Source organism: Staurois parvus, unplaced genomic scaffold (assembly GCF_062004578.1).
Source record: "Staurois parvus isolate SC_StPar_1 unplaced genomic scaffold, SC_StPar_1.0 ptg000198l, whole genome shotgun sequence".
Taxonomy (NCBI): domain Eukaryota; kingdom Metazoa; phylum Chordata; class Amphibia; order Anura; family Ranidae; genus Staurois; species Staurois parvus.
Genome location: NW_028317994.1, coordinates 7,620,103 through 7,646,339, shown reverse-complemented (window position 1 = coordinate 7,646,339; position 26,237 = coordinate 7,620,103). Strand labels below are relative to the sequence as shown.

At 40.9% G+C, this 26,237-nt stretch overlaps 1 protein-coding gene across 1 annotated transcript in view; it reads right to left on the bottom strand.

The window, feature by feature from the left end:
* Window positions 1–3,285, bottom strand: part of NFIB (nuclear factor I B) — a 287,809-nt gene extending 284,524 nt beyond the window's left edge. Inside the window, exon 1 of the mRNA XM_089678082.1 lies at window positions 2,918–3,285. Coding sequence (XP_089534208.1) covers window positions 2,918–2,935 — 18 coding nt within the window. The 5' untranslated portion in view covers window positions 2,936–3,285. The remainder of the gene's footprint in view (window positions 1–2,917) is intronic.
* Between the last annotated feature and the right edge of the window lie 22,952 nt (window positions 3,286–26,237).

The following is a 26,237-nucleotide window of genomic DNA, read 5'->3' as shown; positions in this document are numbered from 1 at the left end:
TAGACATACAGTAATATGTCTATGTATAGGGTAACATATAAATCAGTGATAGCGCCTGGCAGTATTAAGCTTCCATAAGTATCTAGACATACAGTAATTTGTCTATGTATAGGGTAATATATAAATCAGTGATAGCGCCTGGCAGTATTAAACTTCCATAAGTATCTAGACATACAGTAATATGTCTATCTATAGGGTAACATATAAATCAGTGATATCGCCTGGCAGTAATAAACTTCCATAAGTATCTAGACATACAGTAATATGTCTATGTATAGGGTAACATATAAATCAGTGATAGCGCCTGGCAGTATTAAACTTCCATAGGCGTCTATCCATACAGTAACATGTATGGTGTCTATAGGGCAACATCAATATGTGAGAGCTCATGTAAGAAATAAACTTCTATGAGTGTCAATACATACAGTAACATGTCTATATATAAGGTAACATATAAATAAGTGACAGCTGCTGCTAGCTTTGAAGTTCCATAGGTGTCTATATATATCTATAGGGTAACATCAGTGACAAATTCTGGCAGTATTAAACTTCAAGTGTCTATACATACAGTAACATGTAGGATGTGTATAAGGTAACATAAATCAGTGACAACTTGTGGCAGTATTAAACTTCATGAAGTGTCTATACATACAGTAACATGTAGGATGTCTATAAGGTAAAATATAAATCAGCAACAGCTTCGGGCAGTATTACACTTCCTGAAGCACCTATACATTCAGTAAAATATCTAGGTATAGGGTAACACAAGTTATTGACAGCTTCTGCCAGTATTGGGCTTCCATAGCTGTCTATACATATCTATAGGGCAACATATAAATAATTGACAACTTCTGGCAGTATTCAACTTCCTAAAGTGTCTCTCCATACATTAAACATGTAAGATGTCTACAAGGTAACATACATCAATGACAACTTCTGGCAGTATTAAACTTCTTTAGTGTCTATTCATATCTATAGGTAACATAAATTAAAGACAACATCTGGCAATATTAAACTTCTATAGGTGTTTATACATATAGGTAACATATAAATCAGCGACAACTTCTGGAAGTATTAAATGTCTATACATATTTATAAGTTAACAAATAAATCAGCGACAACTTCTGGCAGTATTCAGCTTCCTGAAGTGTCTCTACATAAAATGAATGATTTCTATAGAGTAACATAAAATAAAGACAACACCTGGCAGTATTAAACTTCTCTAGGTGTCTATACATATCTACAGGGTAGCATATAAATTATTGACAACTTCTGGCAGTATTAGGCTTCTTGAAGTGTCTCTACATACAGTAACATGTAAGATGTCTATAGGATAACATAAATAAACGACAATGTCTGGCAGTATTAAACTTCTATAGGTATCAACACATATCTATAGGGTAACATATGAATCAGTGACAATTTCTGGCAGTATTAAGCTTCCGGAAGTGTCTCTACATACAGTAACATGTAAGATGTCTATAGAGAAACATAAAATAAAGACAACATTTGGCAGTAGTAAACATCTATAGGTGTCAACACATATCTATAGGGTCACATATAAATCAGGGACAACTTCTGGCAGTATTCAACTTCCTGAAGTGTCTCTACATACAGTAACATGTAAGATGTCTATAGCGAAACATAAAATAAAGACAACATCTGGCAGTAGTAAACATCTATGGGTGTCAACACATATCTATAGGGTCATATATAAATCAGGGACAACTTCTGGCAGTATTCGACTTCCTGAAGTGTCAATATATAGTAATAAGTAAGATTTCTATAGAGAAACATAAAATAAATACAACATCTGGCAGTATTAAACATCTATAGGTGTCAACACATCTATAGGGTCATATATAAATCATGGACAACTTCTGGCAGTATTCGACTTCCTGAAGTGTCAATATATAGTAATAAGTAAGATTTCTATAAAGAAACATAAAATAAATACAACATCTGGCAGTATTAAACATCTATAGGTGTCAACACATCTATAGGGTCATATATAAATCAGGGACAACTTCTGGCAGTATTCAACTTCCTGAAGTGTCTCTACATACAGTAATAAGTAAGATTTCTATAGAGAAACATAAAATAAATACAATATCTGGCAGTAGTAAACATCTATAGGTGTCAACACATATCTATAGGGTCACATATAAATCAGGGACAACTTCTGGCAGTATTCAACTTCCTGAAGTGTCTCTACATATAGTAATAAGTAAGATTTCAATAGAGAAACATAAAATAAATACAATATCTGGCAGTTGTAAACATCTATGGGTGTCAACACATATCTATAGGGTCACACAGAAATCAGGGACAACTTCTGGCAGCACTCAGCTTCCTGAAGTGTCTCTCCATACAGTAACATGTAAATTGTCTATAGGGTAATACAAATCAATGAGAGCTGGTGACTTCTGTAGGTGTCTATAGGGTACAGTGAGGTCTCCTGGCAGGATGAGGAGAGCACACCTTGACAGGCATAGGAAGGATCTCCTGCGCTGGGGGCACACACTGACATGAAAGCAATGTAAAGCAACTTGTGGAGGTTAAGTAAGGTGATCGGTGCAGGCAGCCATGACTGGGATGTACCCCAGTGCCGCCATGAAATAGGGTGCATGTCTATATGGCAGTGGTGGGGGAAGGAGGAGAAGTGTTGTCAGGATGGATGCCAGGTTGAGCCCTCTCGGCCCCCAGCTCCCTGGCACAGAAGTGTGACCCACACCCAGATGCTGCCAAAGCCAGCAAATCATCCGATCCCACAACAAGTGCTCAGGAAGCAATCCACCGAGGATGACCCACACCCGCCTCCAGCCACCCACACACCCGCCCGGTCCCGGCACAAGTTCTGGGGCCCCCCTAATCTGTAGGACAACACCCCGATCCCAGGAATGTCCAAAACACATACCATGGCAGTGTAGTGCATTAAATGTCAGGACTCCTGGGCTCTTCACATGTCTTAGGTGACACTTATTTCTGCTGCTGTTTATTATTGTGCTGGGCTGGGGTCCCCAGGAGGGGCTGTCAGGCTTTTTTCTAGGGGTGACGTGTTTGTTTATAAATAGGTGTCAGAAAGAAGGAGCAGAGGCGGAAGGAGCGGCGGTCCTGGCACAGGGCAGGGTGAAGTCAGTCACAGAAGTAGTGTGTGCCTAGAGCTGGAGCTGCGATCCTGCACTCCTGGAGGGCGCCTGTGCCGGGCGGACTTGAACGCGGTCCAGGAGAGGCCGATCCCGGCAGTTTTTTTTTTATTATTGAGGACTTCTGTTGGCAGGCTGTGTGTCTCCCCGGCCCCCCTGTCTGTCAGTCTGCTCTGCTCAGCACATCAGCCAGCGCACAGCACCGCCGCTTCACCACTTGGACGACTTCCACCGCTCGCTGATTGGACGGGAAGGCGGCGGCTCCCCTCGTCGCCCCTCCCACCTCGCTATTCAGCTTCCCAACTCCAGCTGTCACCGCCCTCCCACCTTCTCCCAGGACTCCCCCTCCATACATCGCATTCCTCTCCTCCCTGCACTACAATGCGAGCACACCAAGAACAGGAGGGAGGAGGGGGAGCACACCGAGATCTGCATGGATTGCATGTGTCATTCATCCCAACACAAACTATTCCGAAAAATCATACTACCATCCACCATCTAAACCCCCCAAGTCATCACAAAACACATCAATAAAGTGCTAAAGTGATCCTTTTACAAATACATCCTCATTGAGAAATGTATACACTGAATCCAGCATCTAAAATCACCTACCTGTATAAATCAATCATCACAAAATATATCAATAAAGTGCAGAAGCTCTCTATTTACAAATACATCCTCTCTGATAAATATATACTAAATCCAGCATCTAAAATCACCTACCTGTATGAATCAATTATCACAAAACACATCAATAAAGTTCAGAAGCGCTCTATTTACAAATACATCCTCTCTGATAAATATATACTAAATCCAGCATCTAAAACCACCTACCTGTATGAATCAATTATCACAAAATATATCAATAAAGTGCAGAAGCTCTCTATTTACAAATACATTATCATTGATAAATGTATACTCTAAATCCATCATCTAAAATCCCCTACCTGTATGAACCAATCATCGCAAAATAAATCAATAAAGTGCAAAAGTGACCCATTTACAAATACATCATCGTCGATAAATGTATATACTAAATCTATCATCTAAAATCCCCAACCAGGGTTTGTGTTCATGTGAACCAATTACCACAAAATAAATCAATAAAATGGCATGAGCGCTCTATTTACAAATACATCATGGTCGATAAATATTTATATTTATTTATATTTTACTAAATATGTAATCTAAAATCCCCTACCAGAGTGTGTGTTCATGTGAACTAATAATCACAAAATAGATCAATAAACTGCATGAGTGCTCCATTTACAAATACATCCTCATTGATAACTGTATACACTAAATCCAGCATCTAAAATCACCTACCTGTACAAATCAATCATCACAAAACCCATCAATAAAGTGCATGAGTGCTCTATTTACAAATACAACATCATTGATAAATGTATATACATTTATCAATGATGTTGTATTTGTAAATAGAGCACTCATGCACTTTATTGATAAATGTATACACACTGAATCCAGCATCTAAAATCACCTACCTGTATTAATCAATAATCACACCATATATCAGTAAAGTGCAGAGTTTGTGGGTTTGTGTTCAATGTCAACCAATCAGCACAGAATAAATCAATAAAGTGCACAAGTGCTCTATTTACAAATACATCATCATTGATTAATGTATACACTGAATCCAGCATCTAAAATCACCTACCTGTATAAATCAATAATCACAAAATATATCAATAAGGTGAAGGAGTGCCCCAATTACAAAGACAGCATCATTGATAAATGCATATACTGAATCCATCATCTAAAACCACCTACCTGTATAAATCATTCATCACAAAATATATCAATAAAGTGCATGAGTGCTCTATTTACAAATACAGGATCAATGATAAATGTATATACTGAATCCAGCATCTAAAATCACCTACCTGTATAAATCAATCATCACAAAATACATACAAAATGCAAAAGTGCTCTGTTTACAAATACATCATCATTGAGAAATGTATATACTAAATCTATCATCTAAAATCCCCTACCAGGGTTTGTGTTCATGTAAACCAATTACCACAAAATAAATCAATAAAGTGCATGAGCGCTGTATTTACAAATACATCATGACTGATAAATATTTATACTAAATACGTAATCTAAAATCCCCTACCAGAGTGTGTGTTCATGTGAACTAATAATCACAAAATAGATCAATAAACTGCATGAGTGCTCCATTTACAAATACATCCTCATTGACAAATATATACACATTGGGGGATTTGGAGGAGATTTACTAAAACTGGAGCACTCACAATCTGATGCAGTTGTGCATGGTAACCAATCAGCTTCTAACTTCAGCTTGTTCAATTCAGCTTTGACAATTAAACCTGAAAGCTGATTGGTTTCTTTCTTTATTATTTATTTCAGGTACTTACGGTATATAGCGGCACCAATTTATGCAGTGCTATATATATATATATATATATATTTTATTATTATTATTATACAGGATTTATATAGCGCCGACAGTTTGCTCAGCGCTTCACATTATGGTGGGAGACAGTACAGTCACAATACAATTCAATACAAGAGGGATTCGAGGGCCCTGCTCCTTGGAGCTTACAATCTAAGAGGGAGGGGATAGTGGTACAGAAGGTAATTAGCTGTGGGGGATGGAGTGGTTGGAAGAGTAGAGGATTCCAGTTTTAGCTGATGGCGGGGTAGGCTGCCCTGAAGAGACAGGTTTTCAGAGTGCGCCGGAAAGTGAGCAGAGTAGGCGATAGTCTGATAGATTGGGCTAGGGAGTTCCAGAGGATGGGGGAAGCCCTGGAGAAGTCCTGGAGACGAGCATGGGAGGAGGAGACAAGGGAGCTAGAGAGTAGGAGGTCTTGTGAGGAGCGGAGAGTATGGTTATATATATCACATTCCCATCAGTCCCTAACCCTCAATCTAAGGCCCCTAATTTACATACATACATACATATGCTATGGCCAATTTAGACAGGTTCCAATTAACCTACTAGCATGTCTTTGGAGTTAGTCGGAGTCACACCGATTAGAAAAGTAGTTCCTGCACTACTTTTCCCGATAAGGGGTGCGACTAGCATAGACATCTGTGCATTAAGCCATACGGATGTCTATGATGTTGCACCTGAAGTTGCACTGCCATCCAACTTTTATAAAACCAGGACTTAGCAAATAACCCCCAGCAATATGCTCACTCATCACGTCATATGGCATCCTCCCAGATTGAGAGTGGTCCCGTCTGACCGTCATTCTACAATCAACCGAGTGGGAATCAGTTAAAAATCGATTAATCTCCTTCAATAGGAAGTTTCGATCTATAGTCGACAATCCATTTAATCGATTTGACACACTTCAATAAATTAGCAATTTCTTTTCAGATCAATCTCGTCCAATAGGAGTGATCAATATATAGCCGACAACCCATTCAATTGATTTGGCACACACAGGGAAGTGGATTTCAATTATTATGGTGGCCATACACACTTTGATAAATTATCAATTTCTTTTCAGATCAATCTCCTCCAATAGGAATGATCGATTTATAATAGACAACCCATTCAATTAATGCACCACTCACGGGAATGTGGAATTTAATTATTATGGTGGCCATATGCCACACACAGGGAAGTGAATTGCATTTATTATAGTGGCCATACACGCTTCAATAAATTATCAATTTCTTTTCAGATGAATCTTCTCCAATAGAAATGATTGATTTATAAGACAACCCATTCAATTGATATGTCACTCAAGGGAAAGTGGATTTTAATCATCAAGTGGCCATATATACTTTGATAAATAATTTATTTCTTTTCACATTGATCTCCTCCATTAGGAATAATTGATCTATAGTAGACAACCCAGTTGAGCGATATTCCACACACAAGTGGATTTCAATTGTTATGCCCATTCATGCAAAATTGGATAATATTCCACATACTGTATATTCCACATAATATACCACTGAAATTGAGTCTATATCAATCATAAGGAATCATAAGGAATGTTGGGCCTATTCAATTGAATGCAGATTCCATAGTTTTGATGAAATTGCACATCAAGTGGGTAAAAAATGAAAAGTGTGTATTGCCACCACTAGTACTTTCTTTCCCAAACTGCACAATAGATGAAAAATAAAAAAAAACACTACACGGTGCTCTTCAATGGTCTGGGCCAAGGTAGACCAATGTAAGTATGCACTAAAAGACATATCTAGCGTTTAGCACAAACTTGTTTTTTGTAGAGCTACAACTCAGGGAAAAGTAAAAATCCTCCCTTGCAGAGGAACTGTCCGCGTACTGTAAGAGTTAGATGTTCAATTACTCCATGGGACAGTAAAAGTAGTTTCACTTACCTGATCCTCGGCTCCCCCATAAACGGTGCTCCCCTATGCTCCAGCAGTGGACTGCCCCCTAGCATCCTCATATTCAGTACAAGGCTATGGGTCTGTATTGGTCTTGATGTTGTCATAGAACCTTAGACCACCAGAGCACAGGGGGATCCAGTCTAGCAGCACATCAGGTAAGTAAAACTATTTTACCAGTTTCCTTTAAAACATAATCTAGCATTTGACCTTTGCAGTGCAGAAGCAGCTCCATCGCAAGGGAGAAATGTATGTTCCCTGGAGCTCAGCTTTAAAGCCAAACTCCATGTAAATTTCTTATTTTCCTATGCAGTGTGGCTATGCCCGCACTGCATGGGAAAACTGCTCGTTTTGTCCAGGGGTTTAGGGAAGAGCTATACTTACCTTGTCCTCTGATTCTCCGGAAAACCACACTCCCCCACGTCCAGTCCTCACGCCTGCAGCTGGTCTATGGGCGTGATGACGTCAGGAACAGTCCATTCAAAAGACTGCTAGTGATCAGGGCCGTAGAAGCGTCAGGGACCGGTCTTGCACTCCAAGGATCGGCGGATTCGGTAAGTATATCTTCACTGTTATCACCCATAGACAAAAATAAGCAGTTACCCCATGCAGTACAGGCACAGACACACTGCATGGTTCAAAAAAAATTTTGCCGGATTTCTGCTTTAAAGTTTTAGTAGAGAGAAAATGTGGGATTTATGATACATTAAGCATACAGGGTTAATTTCAGCCTGTAGTAGAAGCCTAGATGGCAATAAATCAAAACTGCTAAAAAAGTCAAGCCTTTTTACTGCACAAAGTGGGATCAGTTACTAGTGACAATCCTGAGGTCTGACCTCAGCCCACCTATACTGGTAATTTCAAGTCTCATTTCCTTTGCAGACTCCCTAATGAGCCCCCCTACAACCTCAGGCCCCATAGCAGCTGTGTGCGGGACTGTGGATAAGGGGGTACCACCAGTCCTCCTTTACGGGGCCCAGGCCAGCAGGGGGACTAGGGCAGCTGGGTGAATTGGATGTCGGCACACAGGATGATGGACATGGCGGGGGGTGCAATTAGTGGAACCAATCCCCTCTATGGCTCTTTCTCCTCCCACTGGCTGCAGCTGAAGAGAGAGTGATATAGGGGATCGGTTCCAGTATTTGCACCCCCACCACACCCATCACCCTCCCTTTGTACCATACATTTCCCCCTGTTGTCCAGCCCCCCTGTGTGCCCCCACCCCTAACTTCCCTCCTCTCCTTTCCACCAGCAGTTGCAAGCACAAAATAGGATCCTTGGGGATGGAGAGTGGAGGAAGGACCCAGTAAATATATCACATTTACCAGCCCCTTTGTTTCCTTAATGAACACAATAAGTGATCAGTGCTGATCCCTCACTTTGTTCATTCATAACTGAAACATAGTAATTGGTGGGGGGGGAGCCTGTCAGGTTGGCTGGGGCCCCGTGGTTTCTAACAGCAGCACTGGCTGTGAAGGCTGCTACGGCTATGACTCCTGCCACTGCATCATGTTATAGGCTCCATAATTCAGATCACCTACTTGTGTACAGCATTGTGGAGGAAATCCCACCATTTTTATGGACTCAACTGATCATGATGACGCAACACACATAATCTGAATGTTATAAATGATGGGGTGTTCACATTTCTGTGCTGTTTTGCAGCATGATTTGAAAAACATGACCTGTTCGACTTTCTTTTCATTTTCCAGCATTGTGAGACATGTGGAATGGTGTGATAGCACATTGTAATGTGTTACAATGCGCATTGAAAATCACAAATAACAGGCAGCTGATGCATAGGTGTGAAGGGTCTCTCTCATTCATACAATGTACATTGAGCTGTGTTGATCTGCATAGGGCAGATGTTTCTCTATGTGCTCTGTTCACACCATACAGGTGTGTTGCATTGCGCTGTGTTAAAATACAGATCAAAATGTCATTTTCCCAACGCACACATTCCTGCAAGTGGCTGTAAATGGTGTTTGGGTGCTGTAGTGACTACGGGCTGGGAGCCGCAAACAATCCAGAAAGAAGAGTGTCACCAGCACACCAAGGAATCCTCAAACAGGTCCGAAGCTTTATTTAGTGCTCACAAAATATCATCGGAGGCAACGTTTCGGAGCCACGCAGGGCCCCTTCATCAGACAAAAGAAAACGTTGCCACTGTTGATATTATGTGACCACTAAATAAAGCTTATGACCCATTTGAGGATTCCTTGGTGTGCTAGTGTTAAAATCCAGAGCTCATTCACATGGCTGTCCAGAACCAGATTAGCATGCTTGCGCGGTGGGTGCAGCTAGGTGTTTGCAATCAGCTGCCACTGCTCAGCCTGTATGAACTGACAGCAAGCTGACTGGCTCTGGTTGCGTGGAATCGCAAATGGATAAATTACCTATGGTTGGAGGCCAATGAGTGGTCCTGGATGCAGTTCATCTGTCCATAGCTACAGCAGGGGCAGACTGACAACTCATGGGGCCCCTGGGCAATAGGGCATCATGGGGCCCCTGTGTCCTTGGCCAAACTCAAAAAAGCCTATGAAAAAGGTACCAGGGGCATGTCATGGGGCCCCCTACTGACCCCGGGCCCTCGGGCAGTGCCCGAGTTTCCAAATGGTCAGTCCGCCCCTGAGCTACAGGTAAGATTACAGCCAGGTGTTTGCGATCAGCTGCCGCTGCTCAGCCTGTATGAATTGACAACAAGCTGACTGGCTCTGGTTGCGTGGAATCGCACATGGATCAATTACCTGTGGCTGGAGGCCGATGAGTGATCCTGGATGCAGTTCATCTGTCTATAGCTACAGGTAAGATTACATGCGATCAGCCACAGACACTGTCAGCATGTCATTGATTTGTAAAATATAAAAAGTTCAGTACTAAAATATATGAATATATTTATATATTTTTATATTTTAGCCACAACGAGTTGTTACCTTTACCTTTGTGCTAGCTGCTTTATAGTTCCAGTGGTCGCCTATACACAATATTTAGATTTGTAAAATATGTTCTTCTGGCTGTGTGACTGATCACTTACACATTACAATGCATGTCACTGCACCAATCAGTGCATAGAGGTGAAGGATGTATCACATTGTGACACTTCAACAAAATTCAAAATAAGCTAGACACCGTGACATACAGTACGAACCAATCAGCTTCCAGGGTTTATTGCCAAAGTTAATTTGAACAAGCTGAAGCTAGAAGCTGATTGGTTACCATGCACAACTGCACCAGAGTCTGTGTGCGCCAGTTTTTATCCCCATTGTAACAATGCATCACACCACTCCTACACAAGGCACACCAGTGCGTATGCGTTATGGCATGTAGACTGGGGTAAACGAATCCATAAAGATGGTATAAACCCTAATTAAATGACATTACATTTGCTAAAGCCTCATGTAGCATTAAAAACTGTGTTTTGAAAATTAACCTCTTCCTGACCACGTAATGCATATATGCAGTGGTAGGATAAGTGGGTTATAATGCAGATATGCGTCCATGGTGGTCTGTTGTGAGAGCTCCCAGCACACTGACCAAGCTTTCTATGTTGGCTCTCAGTTACAACTTCTGATCAGGAGCCAACAAGATAGACTCCCAATCATGTGAGCCAGCACAGTGGCTAAGTGGTTAGCGCTTCTGCCTGGCAGTGCTAGGGTCGTTGGTTGGAATACCAATCATGGCACCACCTGTCTGGAATTTGCATGTTCTCCCTGTGCCTGTGTGGTTGTCCTCTGGGTATTCCAGTTTCCTCCCACACTCCAAAGACATGCTGGTAGGTTAATTGGCCCTAGTGTGTGTATGTATGAACGTTAGTTAGGGACCTTAGATTGTACGCCCCTTGAGGGTTAGGGACTGATGGGAATGTACAATATATATATGTAAATTGGCAGCGCTCTATAAATACCTGTAATAAATAAATAATAAAATAAATGGTCATGTGATTGGGAAGCCATATTGCCTCCCTGCATTAAAGATTTATTTAAAGAGAGGCAGTGTGAAGGGGTTAAACATGTATATCCTAAACAAATGACATTAATTTTGCTAAAACACTATGGGGGGGATTTACTAACGCTGCATGGTGCAAAATCGGGTACAGCTCTTCATAGAAACCAATCAGCTTCCAAGTTTTATTGTCAAAGCTTTCTTGAATGAGCTGAAGTTAGAAACACACTGGCTACCTTGCACAGCTGCACCAGATTTTCCAGTTTTAGGCTGGCCATACATTATACAATTTCTTTGTTCAATTTTCCTTCAGATTTACCAAAACCATATAATAGGAGGTCAAACCTAAACACTTTCAATTTGTATTCAATCAGGCAGACCCTTGTACTACATAGTTGAAGGTAAATCTAAAGGAAATTGAATAAGAAAATTGTATAATGTATGGCCAGCTGTAGTAAATCTCCCCATGTATCATAAAAAAGTTTACCATTTTTCTTCCATGTAAGACCACTTTCACACTGATGGTCCAATTGGGTCCGCCTCTCAGTTTTTCAGGCGGACCTGATCAGACCATCCATAGCCCTCTATAGATCAGATGGCCCTCTATCTGATCCGATCCTGTATGCCGTCTGGCAGATCGGATGACAGTCGGGTGGAAACAGACAGGCAGTCTATTTCTATCCATAGAAAACAATGGGTTGTGTCTCTGTCCGCTCTGCAGCAGCGGAGCGGGCACATACCTGTCATCCGCTTACTCAGCGGGGATCAACGGAGAGATCCCCCCGCTGAGCAAGCAGATCCACTGACGGGTCCACCCTGTATGAGAGGGGCCCAACACATATTGGGGTTGATTTACTAAAGGCAAATAGACTGTGCACTTTACAAACTGCAGTTACGCTCTACAAGTGCAGTTGCTCCAGAGCTTAGTAAATGAAGTAAAGCTTCACTTTGCAAAGCATATCCAATCACAAGAAAAGGAAAATTTAAAAAAGCATTTTTGCTTGCACATGATTGGATGATAGAAGTCAGCAGAGCTTCTGCTCATTTACTAAGCTCTGGAGCAACTGCACTTGTAGAGCACAATTGCACTTTAGAAAGTGCACAGTCTAATTGCCTTTAGTAAATCAACCTTATTGCATACGTGGCAGTAAGCTAAATGGGCTTTAACGAACATATGTGTCCTTGGTGGTCTGTGGTTGTGTGCTAGGAGCTCTCAGCACACTTTCCAAGCTGTCTCCAAGGGCTCTCTATCACAGCTTCTGATGGATGTGGTCACTTTGAGAGCCAGAATGCAAGTGTACAATGCAAACGCACATGTTCCTGCGTTAAAAATGGCTGTGTGTATAAGTGGGTGCTGCAGTGACTGTCGGATGGAACCGAACAGAATCAGCAAGGGAGATTGTCACCAGCACACCGAGGATCACCAATATGGGTCCAAACGTTTTAATGAACGATTACATAGTTACAGCAAGGCAACAATTCAGAGTCTCGCAGGACCCCTTCATCAGGCATGTGCAGGGGCGGACTGACCATTTGGAAACTCGGGGACTGCCCGAGGGCCCGGGGTCAGTAGGGGGCCCCATGAGATGCCCCTGGTACCTTTTTCATAGGCTTTTTTGAGTTTGGGCAAAGACACAGGGGCCCCATGATCCCCTATTGCCCGGGGGCCCCATGAGTTGTCAGTCCGCCCCTGGGCATGTGACACCCTTCATCAGGCATGAGACTCCGAAATGTTGCCTTGCTGTAACTATGCCATCATTTATTAAAACTTTTGGACCCATATTGGTGATCCTCGGTGTGCTGGTGACAGTCTCCCTCACTTTGAGAGCCAATCACATTGGTCCCATGGTTAGGAAGTCACTTGGCCCCCCTGCATTAAAGCCTTACTTAATGGCAGGGGCGGACTGACAACTCATGGGGCCCCCAGGCAATAGGGGATCGTGGGGCCCCTGTGTCCTTGCCTACACTCAAAAAAAGCCTATAAAAGGTACCAGGGGCATTTCATGGGGCCCCCTACTTACCCCGGGCCCTCGGGCAGTGCTCGAATGGTCAGTCCGCCCCTCCTTAATGGGCTGCGATTTGGTGGCATAACGGGGTTAAACACTTGTTTTTATCTTTTGTCATTCTTTGCTGCCTGCCAATGCTGCTGATCTCTTGCAGCTTCTTTGCAGACACTTCTTTCTATGAGGTTTTAGTGATCGGGATGGCATATTTCATCGGTTATAGTCAAATGTTTCTCCTTTGCTGTTTCATCAATGTCCTGTATGTTTCTCTGCAGTGTGAATTGTAACTTTCCCTGACTGCACCCCTTCACTTCTCATTCCCCAAACTTGGACAGGCTAGCTCTTGGCTTCCTCCTTGTGGCTGTGAGGGATAACAAGGGGGGAGCTATTCAAGGGACATAGTGATAGTGTGAAGGAGCCTGCCCAGAGAAAAAAGGAGGGGGCTCCGCAGAAGCTGTTCTCCATATTTATGAGCAGACAGCCAATAGACAAGAGAAGTGTACAGCAAGAAGTCTAGTCTGCTGGGAGACCCAGACAGGTCAAAGGAGCCTGAAATCAGCACATGATGCCAATAGAATCGAGCCCTTTTTCTTGCAGAATGTGTCTGGCACATTAGTGTCTGCAAATCCAAATGTGCAGAGCTGTGTTCTGCAGTGGGAGAGTCAAAGGCTGCAAGCAGGCTCACACTGTGCCTCATTCTTCATCTGTTCCTGCTGGAAATCATCATATACAAACTTCTCCATTATTCTTACAATGTTACCTAAAGTCCAATAATAATATATGTCCTACAAAGATTTTTTCTTTTATGCCTATTTTATGTCTTTATTCATAAAGAAAGAAGGTGCTGTGTATCCAAACTACTAAATGGCTTTAGAATTCAGCAATTTCCAAGGTGGGAACACAATAGTTTTGAAAGTTTAAGGGCTCATGTACACGGGGCATTTGGAAAACTCTTCTGAACGATGGAAACTGACTGCTGGAAAAAGTAGGTTAAAAAACGTCAGTTTAGCCTCGTTTGCATTTAGAAGCATTTTTAAAAGATAACCTCAGGAGACCTTTCCAAATGCCCAGAATGCACTGAAAAATAGTAAATAATTAACTATTTCAGACATTTTGAAAGAAATAGAGAGAGCAGAAGCAGAGAGAGCAGTGTGTGTTGAGATGGCCTGTCTTTTCTGGTTGTATTCACTATGGATCCCATCATGAGTATAATGCAGCACGCTCTAACATTTTCTCCTTCACACAAAACTTGGAACTGACTGCGCTGGTGTGCTAGGTCCATTTGAATACATGGAAAACACTTTGCATGCATTTCTGATGATAAAAAAGGCTCTGGACAGCATCTGGACATGGAACAGATAAAAAACACTTCTAAATACAAATGCTTATAAATGCAGTTAGCCGTGTTTACAAGCGTTTACATGTATTCACAAGCCTTTGGCACGCCAGTAAAATCTACTCCTGAACGCAAGTTTGGTGCGTTCAAAAAAATGACTGTAAACTCAACTGCCTGTAAATGACTGTAAATGACTATGTGTACATGGACACATAGGAAAACATAAAGGAGAGTTCAGGGGCTGCTGAAAAAAAAACGCTGAACATCTCCTAAACGTCAGTTTATCAGCTGCAGTGTACATGAGCCTTAAAGCCTAAGGCTGGCCAAAGACGGATCAGAATTTATTCAGTTCCTGCTGATCCAACCAAATATTGATCCATGTGTGGCCGTCCCTGTTCTTCAGAAGTCAATGGTTAGATCGACCTCTGTAAAGCAGACAAGCTGGAACTTTTGTTGATCTACAGATTCAACCACTGATCTGTGAATTATGATGTGAGTGGAGAGTCCTGCTGTCAGAAAATCTATGTCATGGCTGGGAGGATTCTTCCATCCCTATTGTTTGTGTAGATGGAGGAATCTGTTCATTTTTTTTTCAGCCAGCCCACTGTCTGAACAAAAAAAAGAAAAGAATGGACCATTTATGACCAGCTTAATTTAGTGAAAAAAAATCAGCAAAAGGGTCTTTACTTACTACCAATGCCGTATGTCCCTTGTGCTGCTGGCTCCTGCTTTACTTCTTACTCCTCCAATGCCTCCCTTTACACAGCTTCTGTAATTTTTAGGTGTGGTAGGAGTTAATAGAGCCAAGGGACCTGTGACAGACACTTATTAACAGTGCTGACTATGCCAACCCTTTTCTCCCTTCTCCATTCATAGAAGCTTTGCTATAACTTGTATAAATTAAAAACAATCTATGAATGGAGGACGGGTGGATGAGTGAAAGGTCCGCCTCCTCCATTCAAAGATTGTTTTTCATTCATATAGCTATAGTACAGCTTCTATGAATGGAGGAGGAGGGGGTTGGAATAATTGGCTTCTTGATGTGTGCATATAACAGATCCCTCAGCTCTATTAAACCTCACCTCACTAGAAGCTTAAGGCTGCAGATGTAGGGGAGGAGGAAGATTTCAAGTGATGCAGGAGCCAGCCGCAAAAGGGACACACTGCATTTGTATTAAGTGACCTTTGTCCTGTTTTTTTTTTTTTTTGTTTTGTATTTTTAGGCTTTAAGGGCTTTTCAGGCTTTGTATTCCAAAATTCTATTTTTAAATTATGGGTAGACTAGGGAAAGACTATAACACTTGTCTAGTTTTTATTGCTCTCTGTGTCCCCAATAGGTAGACTTACCCTTTCTATTTGCCTGTTGCTAGGACAGAAGGTGATGGTGATTCCAAGATTTTTCAGTGTCCACCAGAAGAAAAGGGAAGGGTAAATCTTCCAGTGAGGTAGGGGCATTCCTAGAGCCTTATTAGACTGGGGACATCTCTGAGAAGACAGATTCAAATGTTGAGAGGCTGCTAGTATACATGGATGACTGGTTTGGATCAATTCTGAGTCTAATATATTCTCTTTAAATTAACAAAAATGAATGTCACATTGTCATGATTAATATAAAATCAAATGTATTATCATTGCTTAGGAGAAGAAAGAAATATCAATGGATTAATTGAAAAGAAGATAAATTACACAATGTTTAAACTAGATTATGTTTACATTTTATCATCTCTATATGTCAAATGAGACTGGGGGGAATTTAGTGGAAGACCAGGGTGTTCCCCCCGGGGCACTAGAGTCTAGCAACACCTTTGCAATGAGGACATCTGTTCCAGTGACAACTGTCTCACTTAGTGATTTATTCCCACAGTCTCAAAGAAATTATTATTTTTATTTTTATTATTATTATTATTATACAGGATTTACATAGCACCAACAGTTTGCTCAGCGCTTTACAAGTAAAGTAAAGTGATATTAATAGCTCATATTTTATTTAAAAAAAACAAAAAACAAACATGTCATACTTACCTGCTTTGTGCAATGGTTTTGCACAGAGCAACCCCGATCTTCCTCTTTTCGGGTCCCCCACTGTCGCTCCTGGCCCCTCCCCCCTGCTGAGTGTCCCCATAGCAAGCTGCTTGCTATGGGTGTTATTATGCATGCTCGCTCCTGAGCACACTAAAGAGCACACAGAGCAGGACTCAGCCCTGCCCCACGCTCCCTCCTCCCTGGCTATGATTGGCTCCCGTTGCTGTCCTTGAGCCAATGAGGAGGGAGAGCAGCTGCTCTTGTCCACATCACTGGATCTAGAACAGGCTCAAGTAAGCATAAGGGGGTGCTTGGAGGGGGGAGCAGCACACAGGTTTTTTTTACTTCTTACAATGCATGACGGTAATAAACATTTTCAGCCTTTGGAGCCACTTCAACAAAAAAAAAACAAAGGGATACTTTCCTTTTCCTACTCTTTTCAAAACTGAAAAAAAAGGCTTGACTTGGGGATCCTGAATGATGTCTGATCACTTACCACTTACACAGTCGACCAGGCCATATCTGTTTTAAGGGGCAAAGACTCCCCCCTCCAGGGGCGGACTGACCATTTGGAAACTTGGGCACTGCCCGAGGGCCCAGGGTCAGTAGGGGGCCCCATGAGATGCCCCTGGTACCTTTTTCATAGGCTTTTTTGAGTTTGGGCAAGGACACAGGGGCCCCATGATCCCCTATTGCCCGGGGGCCCCATGAGTTGTCAGTCCGCCCCTGCCCCCCACCCTGTCAAAACACCTTTTCCCAGTGTTGAGGGACAAATACCACTTCCAGTCCCCCCCCCCAAAAAAAAGTGGAAGTTTGTGTGGGGGAAAATCAGATATCCATCCCATCAAAGTCGAATGAGTACAAATGAATATTAATACTCCTTAGTACTTATTGCCAAGAAAGGTAAAAAGTAAAACGTAAATAAACACACTTGCACCATGAAAAAGTCCTTTAACCCCTTGCCCTCCAGAGGATTTACCCCCCTTCCTGACCAGGCCATTTTTTGCGATGCGTTACTTTAACTGACAATTGGGTGGTCATGCAATATTGCACCCAAAAGAAATTTGTGTCCTTTTTTTCCCACAAATAGATCTTTATTTCAGTGGTATTTGATTGCCTTTGTGGTTTTTATTTTTTGCGCTATAAACAAAAAAAGACCGACAATTTTGAAAAAAAAAACACAATATTTTTGACTTTTTGCTATAAAACTTATTAAGTTAAAAAAAATTTAAAAACCAAATTTCTTCACAAATTTAGGCCAAAATGTATTATGCTACATGTCTTTGCTAAAAAAAATCCCAATATGTGTAAATGAATTGGTTTATGTGAAAGTTATAGCATTTACAAATGGGGGTATATATACTGGAATTGTTTTTCTTTTTATACTAGTAATGGTGGTGATTAGGGACTTGTAGCGGGACTGCGGCGGGCATTTTGACACTAACTGACACTGACTAACTGGTACTGACATCCCCAGTGACACTAATACAGTGATCAGTGCTAATAAAAAGCATTGACACTGTACTAATGACACTGAGCAGGAAGGGGCGATCAAAGGGTTAACTGTGTGCTGCTTTACTGTGTGTGCTGTGTGTAAGCACGCTGCTTTGTATTGCTTTATATTGCTCTGCCGTGCTATATGAAAGGGGAGAGATCTGTATTGTTTACATAGAGACCTCTCCCCTGCCAGTGTTCTTCGGTGATCGCCGGGTGCCAGTGGGGAATCTCCGGCCAGGACCCGGTGATCCAGAGCCGTAGCCACCAATGCCGGCACGCGCATCCCCTACCCAGGAATGCAAAATCACATATATATATATATATATATATATATATATATATATATATATATATATATATATATGTGATTTTGTGCAGCTCTGTCGCCCTGTACCAGTACTTGTGCTATAGGGCAGTGGGGAAGCGGTTAACCTTCTTGAGTACTGATCTGTATATGCCCCTTCACACTTAAGCTTCTTCAGGGATTCAAGGGGAGATGGCTGTTAGAGATAAAATACCAATACATAATATAAAGCATATATGCTTTATATTATACATTGGTATTGGTATTTCATCTATTTATCTATAACAGCCATCTCCAGACTGCACTCCTTGAACCGCTGAAGAAACTTAAATTTTTCAATTTTTTTTTTTTTTTTATGACATTATTTTTCCTTTTTTTCCTATTTTTTTTCAACACACTGTAACCAAATCAATACAATGTTACCATATTAGCATTGAGCTGCTCTGGGTAAGTGATCAAGTTTTTTTTTTTTTTTTACACATTATGATTGCTAATACCAATGTATTTCATTGATATTTACAATCATTGTTACTGAATATAACTGATTAATTAAGTCTTTTGTGTCTGTACCATGTGACTGCTTTGACCAATCACAGCTGACAGCACAATTGTATACAATTGACATGTGATCTGCTGTGATTGGTCACAGCGGTCACATGACACTGGCAAAGGGCCAGTGTAGTGATATGTCATCGCCTGTGTCCTGTGGACACAGCCGGTGACAGGTGGCGCCGCTGTGAGGCCCTGCGGACCTGTGAGAGGCTCCTTTTGAGAGGATGTCATATAACACCCATTCACAAGGAGAAGTGTCCTGCCCTGCCCTCAATCTGCTCTAGGCTGGGCGGGAAGGTGTTAAAGTGTTACTAAACCAGTCTGTATATACAGTAAAGCTTGCTTGTTATACTCACTGTGAAACCTAAGGGGTTAATCCTCTGCATTGTGTAAAAAGTCTGTTTGATCCTGACTTCTCTGATCCTCCCCTTCTTCCAGTGCCCCCCTCTTATCTCCTGATAAGACATATCCTGTGGAGACACTTTGCAGATGCTCAGTTTGGTGTGTATTGCTAGAGAGGTTTTTTTTTTTTCTTGGGAGAGTGCATCAGTACAGGGCCAATCAGCGCTGTCCAGACAAAGGTCAGGGGTTCTGCATACTTCTAGAGCAAAATGAAAACTCCTCCTACAAGCGTTAACATGTGCTCTGCTGGACACTGATAGAAGTCACAAGACTGCTTTAACTGCAGATGAGAAAAGGTATTTAGTGGTTTATATGTACTAAAATAATTGCATTTCCATGTTCTGTGTACTGTGGGAGACCAGATATAATGAATGCCGGGTCCTGGGTTTAGTAACACTAAAATTAATTGTCAATATTCAAAGCAAACTCCCCCATCCATCCATGTTTCCATGCTTTATTTTGCTGAGAAATAATTTTGAAAAACACCCCCTGGCATTTCTGGCCATGACCATCTTGAGTAAGGGCAGATGATTCATGTAGCATTTACTTCCTGGAATCCATCTGCCCTTAGCTCAGGCATTGGCTGACCTGAGAACCCTCCCTCCCCTCTTGAAGACTCCTGGGATGTATGACGTGATCTGCCTAGGCATGGAAACCAGAAAGTAACTGAAAGAATTAAAAAAAAAAAGTTTAAAACAAGTAAATATGATATACTTTCCTATCCAATTACTAATTCTAGCAGCATAAGGATTAAAAATTGTCCATGTTGATTGAGAGAGTGAAGTTCTACTTTAATGTACAAGTTTGTATCATATAAGGAGACATATTAGGAGGGGTGGTGCCTTTTTGGGGAGCTGTGCAGCTAATGATGGTTCATTTACATTTTTATTTTGGTGTTGTCTAGGGAATTTTGTGACCCCAAAAAAACTTAGTGGTATTTTTGTAATAAAACTTGATGATTTTATATTAATATGTTTGTCTAATGTCTTCCGAGAGAAGGTATCAGCACCGATTAAATCCCATTTTTCTTTTTTCATTATTTACTGTTTTTTCATATATCTTGTGGGGATGTGGAGACTGAATCAATCAACTGAGCCTATGTTTTCTAATTACATGTCCCAATGTTGAGGCCACCTTGCAAGGTACCCAACAATATTGAAAGGCATGTGGCCTTGTCTTGTTCAGGAAGGTGGAGGGGGGTTCACATGCTCATTGAGGAACCTATCTTTAACACAGAACCCTACATGGTTAGCTTGCTAAGCTTGGGAATATCCTCTTGGTGAAGTATCAGTCTAAACTATCAGCCATACCCCTGAGTATGCTATCAAAATTGAAAAAAAAAAACGCATTAAAGAGATTTTCTTTTTTCACATAGAGAATGAAACACCTGCTATCTCTCCCCTTCCCAGCTCATATCCATACTGACATCTGTTTGAAGTGAACCACTAAACAGATCTGAGGCTAGCACTGTCCTTGGGAATGCTATGTATGGCAGATTTGGTTTTAATGAGAATTTCAAGGCCAGTCTGTACACGTTCTTCTAAGTGTGATGGTAACCTCAGGGGTGCTTGAGATTCAAAAATATATGATTGCTAATGCTTTTTGAAATCCATAAAGACAGCACCAAGCCTTAAACATGCCAGGAGTGTCAGTCAGAAACCAGCCTATAACATTCCTGCCCAACTAACATTAAAGAAAAGCAAGTGGTCTGCTTCAGCTCATACAGATTTTCAATGAGACTGAATTCAGGACTCTAACTTAAAGCGATTTTAAAGGTTGTAATTTTTAAAATAACAAACTTGTTATGCTTACCTTCTTTGTGCAATGGTTTTGCACAGAGCAGCCCTATTCTCTTTTTTTGGGTCTCCCGCTGGTTGTCCTGGCTCCTCCTCCTTGCCAGGTGCCCCCAATAGCAAGTCTTTTTCTGTGGGAGCACTCAAGCAGGCTCACTCCTGAGCTGCACTCGTGTGAACGGATCCTGAGCTGCACTCGTGTGAACGGACATTGTCCATTCACACACAGAGCGTGGTTCGGCCCTGCCCTCCACTCTCTCCTCATTGGCTCGCTGCTGTGTGAGCCAATGAGGAAATAGAGACCTGGGAGAGCTGCAGCTCTCATGCACATCTTTGGATCAAGATGGGACACAGGTAAGTGTAAGGGGGGGCTGAGGGGGGAACCTCACCCAGAAGGTTTTTTACCTGAATGTATATAATGTATTAAGGTTAAAAAAAACCTTCTGCCTTTAGAACCACTTCAACACTTTATAATATTAAATTACTGCTGACTGTACCTCTATGTGGTTAATTTAGCATGCTGAACGACCCAAATTCATTGGTCATCGAAGATGGCATACACATATACCCCTGCACTTGGGGATGGACTCCACAAAGGCAACAACCACATATCGAATGCCTTTGAAAGTGCACGCCTTGCTGCCCTCAATGGACCGGGGAATCAAAATGCAAAAAAAACAAACAGAGGGCGCACAGGCCTAGTGCATTACCTTTAAAAATCTATTTATAAATGAAAAAGAATAGGTAATATGGAGGTCCAGGGTTCCCATTGCGGAAATCACCCAGTGAGGACTGGACAGTGCTGTTCTTTTTATGATGTGCCTTTGACATTATTGTCATCTGTGAATATATTACCTATTCTTTTTCATTAATAAATCGTTTTTTAAAGGTAATGCACTACGCCTGTGCGCCCTCTGTTTTTTTTCTTTGTATCCAAATTCATTGGAGTCTGAGATGATTTAACAGTCTGCTGTAATATTTTCTGATACAACATGAAATTCATTGGTCCATCAATAATTAATAAAAGCCATCCAAGTCCAGGGGCTGTAAAGGAGCACCACAACATAGATCTCCTTCACCATGTTCTGTGTTGTCATGCTGGCAAGTGGAATTTTGTTTTTCCAAACATAATGCTGTGTGCATTTACCCAAAACTTCAATTTGTATCTAAATTATCCAGAGAATATTGTTCATTACCAGAGGATGTTTAACAAATTTAGGAATAAAATGTTTTTCTTACTTTAATACATATATTTTTGTGTTTTTGTTTATGGCAGACTACAATCAATTATATATAAAAGATAAAAGAAAACAAATATATTGGTAGCCTAATAAAAGATAAAATAAAAAGAGCAGCTTTTGCTGCAATACTTACCTTCAATCTGGAGTTGTCTCCTCAGCACTTCTCCTCCACTAGATGTCTTCAATATTCAGGGTTGAATGATGGCCAGCATCATTGAAATCACTTCCTCTTGGTCCAGGCTGCCATATACCAACCCACAGTCTATTACTGGGTAACAAAAAAGAAGCAGTACAATGATGAGCTCATCTTTTTGACACTCTGCTTTCTCTTTCCATTAGCATGCTGCCTGTCAGCCCACAACCTGATTGGCTCCTTGTGCTGCTGTTTTTCTCACTCTGAGCTCTGCTGTACAGAGGCTGCAAAATTAAGGTATTTACACTGTTTGTATTTAAAAAGGATTAATTTATGAGTGCATTCATGAATACAGACCTGCAATATGATGTGTTAGTCATGTTCATTTTCTTTTTTCCTTTTTTCACCTGGTGATCCTTCCAATAACAAATTTCCTGTCCTAGGGTAACAATGTTCACTCACTGTACTGTAGCTATGGAGGAGCAGCATTATCAGCCTAGGACAGGTCTACAAAAAAACTCCCCCTCTCCTTTTCTCCATAACATAGGAGGAAGGTGTTCTGTGTTTCACAGGGCAGTGTTTTCATTTGCTTATTAAAATAGCATAAAAGTGCACAGGACACAAAACAGGACTTTTAGAATCAACAAGTATCTTTTGCACTCAAAATGCTTTGAGTTGTATATTTAACACACCAAAATGTAGCAAATCAAAGAAGTCCATTGTTGGCTTTACATACACTTCAAGTTTTACTTTCCTGGTGCCAACATGGCAGCATACTACAGGATGCCATGGATTGGCGCCAGGAAAGGAAAATTGCGGTAAGTATTTGATACAATTTTCTATTTTCCTGGCTCCGACATGGCAGGATACATGTGGTAGTATGCTGCTGTGGAGTAGCGCCAGGGAGTTGAAAATTACAGTAAGTATTTGATACAATTTTCTGTTTTCCTGGCTCCAACATGGCATGATACATGTGGTAGTATTCTGTCATGTAATGGAGCCAGGAAATAAAAATTACAGCAAGTAATTTATACAATTTTCTGTTTTCCTAGCTCCAACATGGCAGCATACATGTGGTAGTATGCTGCCATGGATTGGTGGCAGGAAAGGAAAATTACAGTAAGTATTTGATACAATTTTCCACTTTCCTGGCTCCAACATGGCAGGATACATATAGTAATATGCTGCCATGGAGTGATTCCAGGAAAGGAAGATTATGGTAAGTATTTGATACCATTTTCTGTTTTCCTGGCTCCAACATGGCAGGATACATATGGTAGTATGCTTCCATGGAGTGGTGACTGGAAAGGAAAATTATGGTAAGTATTTGATACAATTTTCCGTTTTCCCGGCTCCAACATAGAGGGATACATGTGGTAGTATGCTGCCATGGATTGGCACCAGGAAAGGAAAATTATGGTAAGTATTTGTTACAATCTTCCATTACATTGTTATTTGTCACCTTTTTGGGAATTTTATGGAATTATCTTATTTTGATATTTGTACGATGACCACTTTGGAGGGCAATGTTGTCATTCCCTAACTCTCTGCTTGGCTATGGACTCATGAAGACCCAATTCTTTTGTAACTCTTACCAGTATTTTGTAACCTTTTGTAATCCATTTGTAACCCTTACCAGTATTTTGTAACCTTTTGTAATCCCTTTCTAAGTTTTTCTAGTATTTTGTAACCTTTTGTAATCCCTGTGTAGCCCTTTCCAGAATCTTTACAGCTTTTTCTGAGGTCCTTTGAATTCTTCTTTCATAAGACTATCAAGTGATTTGTATGCTGCAGGGCAAGAAAACCACACGTCTGCATTGACTGGAATAGTTTTCTACAAATTCCCTCTTTATGAAATGAAATGCTAGATGTTACCATATTTTTTCTAACAGTGACCTTGATTGGGTAAACAATTTGTTCAGTAAAGGTATGACAATGTGACATGTTTTGTTGCTCAATTAAATACAACTGTATCTGTTCTTATGATTTAAGTGACGATCAAATCAAATTTTGCAGAAATTCTGAAATTTTCTCCAGGTCCCCAACCTTTTTTTCTCACAAGTATCCACAAAGGGCAGCTTAAGATGTTTTTCACATAAATGCCAGACTATTCATTTAATAGTACACGTTTTACCATAGGAATTAGTATTTTTGCCTAAAAAAAATGTTATTCTTTTTTTCTAGAAGGGTGTTGATTATGATTGTTGTAGACCACAGGGAAAATCATTTCTTTGGGACATTGAACATCAGAATTTCTTTATGCTCTCTAAAACTTTCACAAATAACCTCTTCTGCACAAATGGATTGCTCCTCAACTTGTTCCAATTCCTAAAATAACATAGCAATTGCCAGCAAAAATTGCTTTGATTAGTTTTGTAAAAGGGCAGCAGGGTTTTATTGCTTTCAAATTTAGGATGTTGGTATTAGGCTGCACGCAAAATATTTAATTTCCTTCACTAAGTAGTTTTAACTTGGACGTATAGCAATGCAGTATTTTAAGTGTGATTTTACTTCTAAAAGACTATTGCACATGGATATATTTATACAGCTAATAATCTGACATTAATCAAACATTCTGTGCAGGAGAATCTTCCTGGTGCATGTGTTTTAAATGACAGAGAACCTGACACCAGAGAATGTTTGATGAATGTCAAATTCACTGCTTGTGGACCTAGTGTTGGGTGTAAGTATGCCAAATAATAATTTACAGGTGTTTATTACCACTTACAAAGATCACAGTATTCCTCCTGAAGTGCCTGTACCTTTTCAATCCAGAATGAAGGCTTCATGTTTGTTCAAATATTATCCCAGGCCCACCTCTCCATCTCATCCAATCAGAAAATGCCTATTCATTAAAAAAATGCGAAGCATTTTGTAAATGACAGCAGTGCCAAGTGAGCAACCTCCTGTGGCCATTATGCCGAAGGGACATCACTCAGCACAGGTCCCCAGAGATTGCTGCAATCACTGTAGTAATGATCACTACTACAGTGATGACCACCTTCCCCAGTGGTCCCTCTGGTATGTGAAATGCATACTTACATGCATTTCCAAGCTGGCCCAATGCAATAAAGAAAATACCTAGACTTCATCTTTAAATGCAAGTGCTACTGCCTCTTAGGAAACATGTGCATGGGTGCTTTCTTTTATCTGTCAGTCCTGAAACACATATTGAAAGATAAGGTAGTGTTCCAGTTGTATTCTCCTTTAAACATGATTTCTAGCTTTCACATTCTAGTTGTGTTGCACTAATTTGTTTGATATGGGTAAAAACACTGTTTTGCAAGAGAGCACCTACAAAAGAAGGTAAAACCATTGTATATAAGACAATTGGGCCATGTTTCAACAAAAAGAATAGGAAGCATATACCCATAATTTCATTTTTTGAAGGCTTAGGGCACATTCTATGATGCAAAGTCAATGTGTGATTCTGGTGTTTTGTTTTCCAAGTTCACTTATTTCCAACCGGCAAGTGTTTGACTATTTTTCAAGGTCACTTGGGAGCAG